The sequence below is a fragment of the Moschus berezovskii genome, chromosome 11 (assembly GCF_049115385.1).
Source record: "Moschus berezovskii isolate FMDL1 chromosome 11, NW_MosBer_1.0, whole genome shotgun sequence".
Classification (NCBI taxonomy): domain Eukaryota; kingdom Metazoa; phylum Chordata; class Mammalia; order Artiodactyla; family Moschidae; genus Moschus; species Moschus berezovskii.
In genome coordinates, this window is record NC_142470.1 from 88,697,258 (window position 1) to 88,711,125 (window position 13,868).

Consider the following 13,868-nt stretch of genomic DNA (forward strand, 5'->3'; position numbering starts at 1 on the left):
ATGCAGGAGACCTGGGTCTGATTCCCTGGGTTTGGAAGACTCCCTGGAGAAGGGAACAGGCAAACCCACTCCAGTATTCCTGCCTGGAGAATTCCATGGACAGAATCCTGGAGGGATACAGTCCATGGGATCATAACGTTAGACACAACTGAACAGCTTTCACTTTTCTTTCACTTTTGGACTTCCCTGGTGGCACAGTGGATAAGAATCTGCCTGCCAGTGCAGGGGACATGGGTTCGATTCCTGGTCCAGAAGATTTCCACATTCCACGGAGCAACTCGTTCTATTTAATCAGCCCCCTCTGAATGGCCAGTTGTTTCCAGTTGTTATTAAACCAATCAGTATTCATGTTTACACTTTAAAACTATAACAACCAGCTTTATTAATTAGAGGATACTCAGTAATTTGTTTCATTAAATTGAGAACACACATTTGTACCAAGAATCAAATACAATCTAAGATCAACTTCCAGTGGTACTGTATGGTTTATTTTTATTGGCTATGAAGAGATAAAATACTTTAATACTTATTTTACCTGTGATATATAAAATGTGTTCCTTTTATTCTAGTTTCTTAGGCCAATTTGGGGGTGAAAAGTCCAAACTGAAATATCACCGCCAAGCAAGTTCACCAAACCCAGCTACAGGTGATGGAGAGGGTTTTGACTGACGTGCATTTGTCTGATGATTTCTACCATGAAGTCTCTGATGAGGTACCAAGGCAAGAAAGTTAAATCTTTCTCCCATCTTCATAGGATTCATTAACATATTATATCCCTGAAGTAACTGCTGCCTCAATGATGGCTCATCTGTTTTATCTAAAAGAATCTGAAAAGAAAAAATGTCTTAGTAAAAATAACCAGAAGAAACAATTCCTATGTATATGTAGTAATACAATGACTATTAGCTATTCAATAAAACAGTGCTTAAAAATGTGATTTTGAGCCTCTACCTCAGAATCATGGCCTGTTTATTAAAGACATAGGTTGCTGTGACCCAAACCTATAGATTTGTATGTTTAACAAACATTCTAGGTGATTTGAACTATGCTGAAGGGTTAAGATGTCTTTAAGACAGTTCTAAACTTCATACCCATACAGGCAGTTAAGTTTGCCTAACAAACATTAACACTATTTGGAAGTCTTAAATCTACCTCATACAGAGATGCGTGAAACTTACCAACCTGCTCTACCCTCAAGTGGTCTGGTTACACTGAATCCTAAACTGCTGAAAAGACCACACCACCACGGATCTGACTATGAGAGCACTGAGAGCCAGTGAACTCACTATTTACAGTATGTATTGAAATACTATGAAATTAAACTAGCTAATAATAGTGAAATAAGATAAATCATTACCTTCAGCCGGACGTCAATGCCCATATTTCTTAAAAAAGTTTGCTGTTCTACTGGACCCAGGGAAGCTACTTTCCCCTGCGACATTCTACGCAAGTAACTGAAGTCCACGTCAGCTGTTAGGTCTGCTGTTCCCGGGGCAGTTAGGACATCATGAAGCCTGTGGCCACAAAACCCCTTGAACATAATTTTTAAATGATGAGTTTTTGTACTTTTATGGTTATCATTATCAAGATTAAAGAAATGCTATCATGTAGTCCACTTTACATAACAACTGTTAAAAGGAATATATGGCCTACATCAGGGGTTTACAAACTCTGACAACATAGCACCCTTTCTTCAAACGAGATACTACGTGGAAAACCCACTATGAAGTACTATACTGTACTGCCTGAACATGCTGCCTTTGACATCTGTTGAAAATTTTCATTAATGTCCATGGTGATGAAGAGATAATTCTCCAGATGAACTCAGGTTAACAGAACCTAGACGGTGTTTTACAAAGTGTATCCATCAGCTCTATGCACCATAATCACCTGAGAACATGTTATTGGACTCTTCCCAGACCTAGCAAATCGGAATCCTGGAGGTAAATCTAGAGAAACAGTATTTTAGAAAAAACTCTCCAGGTTTTTCTTTAAAAAAAAAAATAATAACAATAAATTTAAACTTCTTTTTTTTTTTACTGAAGGGAGGAGAAATTTTTAAGAACTTTTAAGAAAATCTTCCCACTTGAATTATTCAGATGTTTACTAGAATCTATGCAAACCTAGGTTCTGCAACTTAAGGAATAATGTAGACAATCTAGACCCTGTTCAAAGCAAAGGTGGACAGTAAAATACCGGGTTAAGGGTAATTGTAACAACATAGATTAATTATAAAATAATGTAATGCAGCAAAGATAGACACGGTAGAAACCAAAATGAGATACATATCTTCAGTGAACTTCAACCCTAACATATGACAATTAAGTAACTATACCAGTTAAATTCTGATAAATCATGTGACTGAATTATACATACTCTGAAGGTGTCTGTCTTAGTCCCGTCATGACCATAATCCGCGATCAGGGCAGCACCTCCAGTTAGTGAAATGCGTTCAGAAAGTTCCTGAATAACAACACCAGCCTCAGGACACACTTCCACATGATCCCTTGTTTCATCATTCTAGTAAGGGAATAGTTGAATCAAAATACATCATTTAAAAAACTTGTTTCCTTAGGGTTTTCCTACAATGAGCACTTCTGTTATAATAAAAACAAATTCCTTCTCAATATGAATATGTTGTCTACGCTAAACGTTTCACATGACACCCTTTTTATTATATAGAACTCCTTGGTTCTCTGATGCCAGCCACTCAGTTTACAAACAAATTTTATTTTGATGCCTTTTATAAAAAGCCATAAGCCCTCCCAACCCTCCAGATGGCTAAGTACATTATCATTTTATTTATGGTGATTTTACTTCTATATCATAATTCATATAAATATATTCCACTGGGCTGAAACCATGGGAAAGGTATTGTTGTCTGCCTGGAACAGTGTCTGGCACATAAGAGATACTAAAAACTTGTGCTGGTAGAACAAATGAAATAAATCCAATATAACAAAACAGAGCCTATTAAGTATATCTGCCTTCTTTGGGGCCAACAGGTACCCCACTGATATACCCTAAACTTAGTTAATACCAGCTTATAAACCAGTGTCAATGTACCTGAAGCCCTTATTTCCCAAGATGTCCAACTATTAAGGGTCTTTGAGAAGTACATATTAGCTTAGAAAGTATATGAACAGTAGATAATAATACTTGCCAACTGGATTAGTATATATTAAATTTCATTAATTCCTGTTACTAAACAAAATTTTTTCTTAATTATGCAAATATACATTAACTTTTGCTCCCTCTTAACACCTACTAGAAAAGACCCTGAGGTGGCAGAGGATGAGATGGTTAGATGGCATCACCAACTCAATGGACATGAATCTGAGCAAACTCTGGGAGATGGTGAAAGACAGGGAAGCCTGGCATGCTGCAGTTCATGGAGTTGCAAATAGTCAGACATGACTTAGTGACTAAACAACAGACACCTGTTGTAAGTGAGATACTGACTTGCCTTGAAGTCTCTGCCTATAATAGCACAGGTCTAACAGGTATAGAGTCAGGCAGACTCAGCTCATCCACTGCTTACTAGAGACAAGTTACTTCACCTTTCACAGTCTAGTTCCTCAGTACATATTCTAGGCTTACTGTGAGGATCAAATGAAATAATAAATCACTAAGCCCCCAGTGTGTGTTAGTCACTCAGTCGTGTCGGACTCTGCGACCTCATGGACTTGCCTGGAATTGTCCAGGCAAGAATACTGGAGTGGGTTGCCATTCCCTTCTCCAGGGGATCTTTCCCACCCAGGGATCAAACCCAGGTCTCCTGCATTGCAGGCAGATTGTTTACCAACTGAGCCACCAGGGAATCCTAACTGAGTTGGCTTTACCAACGAAGCCCCCAGTGCTAGTTGATAAATTCTGCGGTGTGACTACATAAACCACGGGACCAGTCACTTCAAGCATAAGCTGACAGGCCTCAGCGTTCCATGCTGGCATTGTTTACAACCTACACTGCTTGCTCTTCAGGACAACAGATTTCCATTCCCATGTGCTCCATCCAAATGAGAGGGAAAAGTCCTCACTCCTCTCTCCTAAGTGTACAGTGTTCAAGTGAGGCACTAAAAACAACTCTCAGAGGGTTAGCCTCTGGAAGCTTTACGAATTTTGATTCTCATTCAGGTAAAATTAGGTAGCCAGGATATGAAAAAATAGAAATGTTCACAAGCACTTAGGCTGATATTTTAAACTTATGCTTTGCAAAGAAAACTTAATTCATAGGTTTACGTTTAAAAGCTTGTTAGATCAATAACTTCTGAGGCAGAAATCCTTAGTTATGGTCCAGAAAGTAGAAATCTTTTTTTTCTCAGCTCAAAAAAGGGGTGGGTGGGATAAAACAGGCAATCTAAAGTCCAAACATGCCTGGGAAGTAAAGGATTTTTGAATCATTAAACCCAAACCTAAGATCCGCAGCCTCTTGAGATTATTTCTTGAGGACAACAGAGTGCAGCAGTATACCCACCATCTGGGTGGCTAAAATCAGACTAGAATCATGTGCCATACTGCCGAAGCATGCCTTTTTCTTTTTTCACCCAAATTTAGAGCTGAGAAAAAATGCATTCTCCAACAGTAGCCCAAAGAGTGATAATAAAACTGACCTAAGGGTAGTTTTGAGAATTGAATGAGAAAATAGAGTAATACAAAGTATTTAATAAATATTGTTACTTAACTATACACTGTACAACACTCTTTTCACAGACACATAACTTCCTGTCAAGTAGACGCTATTGTCACCATTGGATAGAGAATGGCAGGAGACAAGACAGATCCGGAACTTGTTGAGTAAGCACTTAAATTCTTATTACATGAATCTCACACAGCCAAGGAATGACTTGAACCCATTCTGACAGATCCTATGCATTTCCACCATCAATAAAAAGCTCTTCTCATGTTACAAGGAACTCTAAAATAGGAACTCAGAAAATAAGACTGAAGATTGGGTTGGCAATAAACTTACAAAAAAAAAAAAACTTATTCCTACTTGTATGAACGCTTCTGCTGGGGTGGCACATGGCGCCAAAACAAATCTCAGTTTATCAGAAACCTGTGGATCAATATCAACAAGTACTTCTCGCCATCCATGTGGTGTTTTCTAAACACAAATAACAAAAAACAAATTTCTGCATGTCTGTTCTCAAAACTGCCTTTACCAAAATAGCAAATCTTCTCCTTTTATCATATATAAGCTAGATAAATAACATTTACAGAAGACTTTACCACTTGAAATTATTTAAAGGCATTACTTCCTTTCCTTTGAATAGTATGAGCAGACTAGACTGACAGATGCAAACTATTAATGTTGTTTAGATAAGAAATGGAGGAGAAAGTAAGCAACATGGTAAGTGCCCCCAAAACGGAAAACAGACTTAGGAGGACTAAGCAGAAGCTTTGCCAACAAATTACTACATAATAATATGAATATATACTCTTAGCCCTAGAAGTTACCAGCACATATGCACTGCCACCAAATCGCAAATCTCACAGAAAGAATGAAAAATTTTAATTTTTAGAATTTAAAAATATTTCTTAAAAAAATTATCCTTCACTGTACTATAGTCACTTACCATCTTATATTCCCATAATCTTTATCCCAGAAGAATTAAGAATTCTTAATAAAATTATCCTAAGAGAATTAAGAATCCTTAATATTTTACTTTTGCTTTTTAATTATTTATATTCATCAAACTTCCAAATATAGCTAGCTTCAAATAGTAACAATTAAAAACCATAAATGTTTATTCTTACAACAAAAGGCCCTTTGTTATTCAATTATAAATGTGACTTCTTTCCCATCAGTACCTGAAACTTATGCACAGGAAGAACATCGAAAAATTCATGTGCGAGATAAAAGCTGTACTCTATTTAAAAACAGAAGAAAAAAATTAACACTTCAGCATTTTCAAGGCAATAAATTGGTTCTTTTGGAAATTAGCAAAAAAGAAAAGGCATAGTTCTTCATACTGGAAGTTGTGATGCTTGCGTAATTACCACTTTCACAGAATCATCCACCTCTTCACAGGAAACCTACTGTGCAGAACTTACACAGGAGCAACTATTACTATTCTCATTTTCCACACAGAGGATCCCAATTATCAGTTTAATCTTTAATTCATCACTAGGAATGAAATCAATCAGAACTCAAATCTGTTATCTAGAAGAGGATTTGAATTTCCTAAAATCAAACGAGATGGTGAAGGCCAGGAATGGCTGTGGCACGCTGGCCAGGGTCAGGCTACCACTTTAGGTTTGACCTGGGGCTCGTCAATATAATATTCCTGAGGAATACAGGGATTTCTCCACTATCCTTTACAAGTAAGGATAATCCAAAGACTACAATATTAAACTCATCTATGGGACTTCCGGGTGGTCCAGTGGCTAAGACTCCATGCTCCCAATGCAGGGTGCCTGGGTCACTCCCTGGTTAGGGAACTAGATCCCATATGCTGTAACTATTAATAATAGATTCCACATGCCGCAACAAAGATGGAAGTTCCCATGAGCCACAACTAAGAGCCAGTGTGGCCAAATGAAGAAATAATTTTTAACAAAAAAAGTAAACTCGTCTCCTAACATTGATTGCTTCCTTTAGCCCCACTGCCTTGGGCTGCTTCATCATCAGTACTACCTTAGGGGTAGGGAAAAACTGAAACGTACAACAGAGATCCCTATTTTGGTTTTGTCTGGTTTTTGCAAAACTGCATGAAATTCACTGCTCCTCAATGTTAGGTGATTTTGTTTTTTAACACAATGCTCTTCTCCAGAAAAAAATGTTTGTTAATCTCTATAAGTAAGGGAATTGGCAGCACAAAAACAAGGTTGTCCTCACATATCACTGTGAGGGGCTGTGATCAAAATTCTTTCATTAATCAATCAATGTAAAATAATTACCTTTTGGAACATCTTGCAGATCTCGGTACCAGGAAACTGGAATTCCAGATTTAGTGACACCTTTCATATATACTGGGGATTCAGCATTTCGTTCAAATGGGACCTTCTCTTCAGTCAACGTTAATGCTTGAATCTCACTTAATTTCTGGCTCACCTCTACCAGATGTAGTGAAATGTCACAGTTTTTCAGTAAAGACCCAAGCTGACTAAACACCTAAATATAAAAAGAAGAAATTGGCAAAATTCAGAGTGCTGAAGAGATTTTAGGTTTTCTAGCCATTTATTTCAATAATTTGTCAGTATCACAGTAGAAGTAATAACTGGTTTCAGAGAAATTTCTTCTTCACACAGGTCACTCTCCAGCAATCTATAAGAACAAAAACCTATTGGAGTTATTAAACATAGTCTATATAAGAAATGAACAGTCTATAGTACCATTTGCTTTCCTACTGATAAAAATTACAATTATGACCAACAAATGAAAATAAAAGTTTTAGCATCCAATAAAAACAATGATTCAGATTAGGGAGTCTAAAAAACGACCAAGGAAATAAAATTTATATGGCCTTGATTTTAACTTTGAAAAAAATGGAGATCTATTACTTGTAAGACCTGGGAATTGCATATCACACCTGGTGCCACACAGCATGTTCATGGACAGGGAGTTAGGCTTGATTTTAAAAAGCTGCCCTGTCTACAGAACAATCTTACCTGAGACAATCAGACTGTATCCACAAGAAATCGGATTTGAAAAGCACTAATAACTTCACAGTTTAACTTTGAGATTCTTTCCATTTCAATTTTTCCTCAGCTACACATACTTTTTATATTTTGCCATTATAAACATAAGGAGAAAAAAAACAAATATACTAATGCTTTATCAATATACATTAATGCAAAATATTCAATTAAGTACATCCATTTTTTTTCACTTGAATTTAATATTCACTGGTGATTTTATGCATCCTACTTTTGAGATCTGCATATGCAGGTACAGACTGATAAGGACAAGACGATTTTTTCAGATTCAGTTTTGAGATGCAACTACATATGGAAAACTTCTTCCTAAGAGAAAAATGTGAGAGTTGGACTATAAAGAAAGCTGAGTGACGAAGAATTGATGCTTTTGAACTGTGGTGTTGGAGAAGACTCTTCAGAGTCCCTTGGTCTGCAAGGAGATCCAACAAGTCCATCCTAAAGGAGATCAGTCCTGAGTATTTATTGGTAGGACTGATGCTAAAGCTGAAACTCCAATACTTTGGCCACCTCATGCGATGAGTTGACTCACTGGAAAAGACCCTGATGCTGGGAAGGATTGAGGGCAGGAGGAGAAGGGGAGGTCAGAGGATGAGATGGTTGGATGGCATCACCGACTCAGTGGACATGGGTTTGGGCAGACTCTGGGAGTTGGTGATGGACAGAGAGGCCTGGCGTGCTGCAGTTCATGGGGTCACAAAGAGTCAGACACGACTGAGCAACTGAACTGAAGAGAAAAATCCTTCAGAAATTTGATCAAAAATAAAACATCTATAATTATGCCTTTGGCTATTTTCTTTATATTCTTTGGCTGTTTCAGAGTTCTTAGAACTTGAAATAGGGAAGCATCCTCAAGACATTTTTAAGACCTGTGGGTATAGTTTGGTGTATATAGTTTGGAGCACAGAGTTTAAGGTATGGCAAATGGTTGTGAACATATTGTGTTGGTAGGAGGATAGCTATTGAAGATGTGTAGGTAGGGGATTGATAAAGCCAAACATTTTCTTTCCAAAAAACAAACATAACAGTTGGATTATAGGGAGGCAAGGATTAACATACACACTACCATATATATAAAACAGATGACCAACAAGGACCATAAAACAGACTAACAACAAGAAACTATATTTAGTATCTTGTAATAATCTATAATTGAAAATAATCTGAAAATAAATATATATAATCACTTTGCTATAACCTGAAACACGGTAAATCAACTACAATAAAAAAAAATTCACGAAAAAAACCTGTGGGCTTAATTTTTAAGGTGCTTGAGACAAAATATTGTTTGAGAATTCTATTATTTTATATTCAAATGACTTTGTCAATTTAAAAATATACAAAATTGAGCCCTGAAAATGTAAGTCAGTAGGTCTTTCCCCCCCCCAGCCATACAATATAATGATTCTTCTTCATCAGACAATTGTAAATTTAAAAAAAAATCTTCAATTCCTAATTTCAAGCAGAAATTACATAACATGAGGAAATTTTTAATTTCTTGAAATTGAATTGGTTTTTCTTTTTTACACTGAATTGTCAAGTACATGCAAAATAACTCACAATTTATTTTGGGCCACACAATATAAGTAACTTTGATGTTAACAGATAATGTCCAGTAGCTAATCACAGGAGTTACACCAATTATACTTATAAGCAGTATGTGAGAGTCCCCATGCTCCTCATCCTCACCAAGTCTTTCTAATTTTGAATAGAATGGTTTCTCACTTTAACTTTCATTTCTCTGACTACCAATGAGTCTGAGCATCTTTTTGTATTTGTTGATCATATGGATTTCCTCTTCTATGACAGGTCTGTTTACATCTTTGGCTTGACTTTTCTGTTGAGTTCTCTGTCACTTTCTTACGAATTTAAAGGAGTTTTTTATGTATTCTGTCTGTCAGTTCTTTGTAGGTTGTATGTGTTGCAAATAACTCCTCCCACTTTGTGCTTAGTCTTGTCACTTTATGGTATCTTTGAAGAACAAAAAGGTCCTAGTTTTTTTAAAGAACAAAAAAGTTCTTAATTTTAACATAATGGAAATTATTAATCTTTTTTCTTTGTGGCTTCTGCTTTTTTACATCAATTTTAAAAACTCCCTACTCAAAAGATGAGTACATTCTTCCATAATGTCTTCTAAATGTCTTAATACTTTTTAACTCACATTCTCCCCAAACCCCCACTTTTTAAGATTACAGACAATAATAAGTAATGATTCATTATGTTACTTTGACATTGTATTTTATCTGAGAAATATGACAGACAGAAGTAAGGCTGAAAGCCAAAGAACAAAGTTTTCAAACTCAGTTAAAAGTAACAAGATTCTGGACTTTCTTCGTGATCCGATGGTTAAGAATCCACCTGCCAATGAAGACAACACAGGTTCGACCCCTGGTCCAGGAAGATTCCACATGCTGTGGGGCAACTTAGCCCCTGAGCCACAACTACTCAGCCTGTACTCTAGAGCCTGCACTCTGCAACATACTGAAGCCCATGCACCCTAGAGCTTGTGCTCTGCAACAAGAGAAGTCACTGCAACGAGAAGGCCTCGCACCACGACTAGAGTACCCTCCCATTTGCCATAACTAGAGAAAGCCCATGCAGCAGTGAATACTCAGCACATTAAAAATCAATAAAACTAAATTTTAAAAACAGATAACAAGATTCAGGTACATGAGACTTTATTACTTACCCTCAAAATATCTCCCAAGAGGGTTCCCTTGCCTGGGCCTAGTTCCACCAGTTGGAAAGCTGCGTTTTTTCCAGCGGCTATCCATTCACTGATGAACCATATCCCTAGGAGCTGTGACAAGCAAAAAAACTTTTTGAGCATTATAAAGCATAAAAGGATACCAGGATATAAAACTATGTAAACAAACTTTCTACCAGAAAGCAAAATGTTTGCAAACAACTATACAGGTTATTCAACAAGTTCATATACGTATACACACATAGGAACTTCACAATTCAACACATACCACTTATGATGCTTAGTCTCACAAGAAAACACCTAGTTAAAAGGCAGCCTCCATTATAAAAGGTCTCATGACACATACTGAAAGGTACTAGTATTTGAAAGCAAGCAGACATATGAAATATGATTAAGCCATTTCTTCATATTCATGTAATTTCAATTATTACATGGCTTTAAGTGATAGTTAATATTTTTTAATGCCTAGATTCTTCTTCCTTTTGTGTACTATTTCCTAGTTCTAAATTGATCAAAGATCATATAAGGAAATAAATGAACTAGAATTCCTGAAAAGAATTCAAAGTTTCTAAAGGGAGACTTCGACTATAAATACACCTATATAAGAAATAGGGGCTTTAGCGCACATCTTGATTCCACTGATTCCTCAGTGTTTTTTAAATCTTTTCTCTCTTCCTACCTGGGTACTCCCAAGCTCCTTTAACGGCTCCCCTGTTGTCTCTCTCCACCCTTCCATTCTCATTTTTCATCTGGTTCTCCTCTTTTCCAATCCCTCACCTTCTGTCTCTTTTCTCTTTCCTTTTGTTCCTCATATCGCTACATTTCCTTTCCTACATGAAGTATAAACCTTTTAAATGTCCTCTATATACGCCTATTATTCTCTATTCTTTCAGTATATAAACCACTAAAAAATTAAAACTTCATGAATCACAAAAAAACAAAACTTATAAAACACTACTGTAGAATACTACTACTTGATTTTCTCTCAAATGTTTGTAATAATTAGTTTCTTCTATAGTTTACATTGCGGAGAAGGCAATGGCAAGCCACTCCAGTACTATTGCCTAGAAAATCCCATGGATGGAGGAGCCTGGTGGGCTGCAGTCCGTGGGGTCGCTGGGGGTCGGATGCGACTGAGCGACTTCACTTTCACTTTCACACATTGGAGAAGGAAATGGCAACCCACTCCAGTGTTCTTGCCTGGAGAATCCCAGGGACGGGGAGCCTGGTGGGCTGCCGTCTATGGGGTCGCACAGAGTCGGACACGACTGAAGTGACTTAGCAGCAGCATAGTTTACATTGAATATTACCTCCCCAAACATCTGACTTATTTCAGGTGAAGTAATGAAATCTCCTTCTTCCCCTAGCATGTCACGGTTCATATAATAGCCCTACATAAGAAAAAAAAAAATGGAGAAAACATTAATTTTCAAATAAGCTTTTAAAACACCCCTCCCAAATCTTATATAATGTATACAACTAGAAAAACAAGTATTTCGTAAGAAAGATCTCTCTTCTAAATAAGCAAAATAAACAGTGTCTTTACCTAGACTTTACAAAGTAACAGTCATTTTCCAGAACTGGTAAAAAAACATAACTAAGGAACTTCCACAACCCCTATTCCTACTACACTATCTGCTTTCAATCCCTATCAATCTGGGTTTTGTCTTTTTCACCCTCAGAATTAGTTAAAACAATCCACAGTGATCTTGTGCAATTATTTGCTTCCTTGTTTATGTTTCATTTTCTCACTGAACATAAGTGTGGTGCTCCACTGTCCACTGCAGTATTTCCAGAAGCTGAAACAGTGTGTGGCATAGTTGGCACCTCAACAGATGGATAAATGGAAGAGCAGATCTCAACTCTAACCCAGGTAAATGTGTTTTAAAGTTTCTCCTTACCTGAAATGTTGGTACACTGTAGCACTGCATACAGGCATTAAAGTATCCCTTCTTTACTAAACCTCTGGACCCTGAGTCATTCCACTACATCCAAAAGCAAAAGGCCAAATGAACCCCGGGATTCCACAGATCTCATAATTCAACCCCAAAAAAAGTAAAACACTGTAAAATAAAAGAACCACAGGCTTTCACCAAGTGGCTTTGTACAGCAGAAAGGAAATGAAAGTCAGAAAGCTGTAACAATGCCTAATGCTATAACATAAAGGTCCAGACCTCCCATTTTCAATGGAATATGCTTCCAGTGCCTGCTGATGCCTTCACAACACAGCTTTCCAAACACCAAATTCATATTTCCTGTTGCCTACTGGACATGCCACCCGAGTCCTACAAACACTTCAAATTCATCCACTGAACTCAACTCTGTCCTACCTCTTCCTCCTCCTGTATTCTCTTCTTCCTGAAAAATATCTCAGCAACGACCAGAAACCCCAGTGGGGAAGTCATTCTTCCTCAATCTCATAAATCCAATTGGTTACACTGTCTCCTTAACATCTTTGGAACGTGTCCTCTCTTTAATGCCACTGCCGCTGACTTGACCCAGCCCTGACCAACTGACAGATTTATTTATCTGTCCCAAGGTCTTCAATACTTTGGTCAGCTAATGCAAAGAACTGACTCACTGGAAAGGACCCTGATGCTGTGAAAGACTGAAGACAGGAGGAGATGGGGACGAGAGAGGATGAGATGGTTGGATGGCATCACCAAATCGATGGACATGAGTTTGAGCAAGCTCCAGGAGTTGATGATGGACAGGGAAACCTTGCGTGCTGCAGTCCATGAGGTCGCAAAGAGTCGGACACGACTGAGCGACTGAACTGAACTAAAGATCTTCAAGCCTGACTTGCCCTGGAAGGCTCCTACCAGGGCTGAGGGCCCTCGGGCTCCTCTGCGCACACCCTCCTGGTTCACACCTGACAACGCTGTTCGAGTGGGCCTGGTCCTCTGGTGCCCCGACCCATACCTTGGCTGGGTTCGTCAAGACCTCCTTCATGTACTCGGCCACAGTGATGGGACCAGTAGACTTGATTTTGTACATAAGATGCCTCAGCATGGGGGTCACAGAATTGTTTTCTGCAGGCTCATTCCCAGAGCTGAAGTACTTTCCTCTCCAAAGGCAAGGAAGGACTGCAAAAAAACAAACAAACAAAAGAAAAACATTAAACGGAACCCATTAGAAATCTCAGTGTTGACACAGCATCCTGAGTGATTTCAAGGCGGCTTCGTCAACCTTTCACTTAGCCAAAGCCAGGAAAGCGGACTCGGGCCGCAATCGGCCCAAGACAACACAGCCATTCCATGTCTGAGGCGGGACTCCAGCCTGCAGCCCAGAGCGCCCCAGAGTCCTCTCAACTGAGGAAGGCGCCCCGGGCGGTTTCCAAGGGAACAGGGGTTAGAGCACCGCAATCTCTTACCTGCGCGCACTGCGCACAGCCGCCTAGCGCCGGCTGCCGCCAAGAAGCTCATGCCTAACTTCGCCTGCAGTAAAGCGCCGCCCGGAAACGGGGATTACGCCTGCTTCCTGTGAGGGCCACGCCCCCTACAGG

The 13,868-nt window shown here is 38.4% G+C and overlaps 1 protein-coding gene across 2 annotated transcripts; it reads right to left on the minus strand.

Annotated features, from left to right (window-relative positions):
• Positions 1–466: 466 nt before the first annotated feature.
• On the minus strand, positions 467–13,859 carry NDUFAF7 (NADH:ubiquinone oxidoreductase complex assembly factor 7). Of its 2 annotated transcripts, XM_055399380.2 has the most exons (10): positions 13,737–13,859; positions 13,286–13,449; positions 11,674–11,754; positions 10,346–10,456; positions 6,901–7,114; positions 5,812–5,870; positions 4,994–5,104; positions 2,377–2,520; positions 1,358–1,531; positions 467–827 (listed from the first exon to the last, which is right to left on the minus strand). In XM_055399380.2, the coding sequence occupies exons 1-10, from the start codon at positions 13,786–13,788 to the stop codon at positions 612–614; spliced, it is 1,326 nt and encodes a 441-aa protein (XP_055255355.2). In that variant the 5' UTR covers positions 13,789–13,859; the 3' UTR covers positions 467–611. The 2 variants fall into 2 exon arrangements, with proteins under 2 accessions (XP_055255355.2, XP_088697663.1); XM_088841537.1 differs by lacking the exons at positions 13,286–13,449; positions 13,737–13,859 and adding an exon at positions 12,265–12,408.
• Between the last annotated feature and the right edge of the window lie 9 nt (positions 13,860–13,868).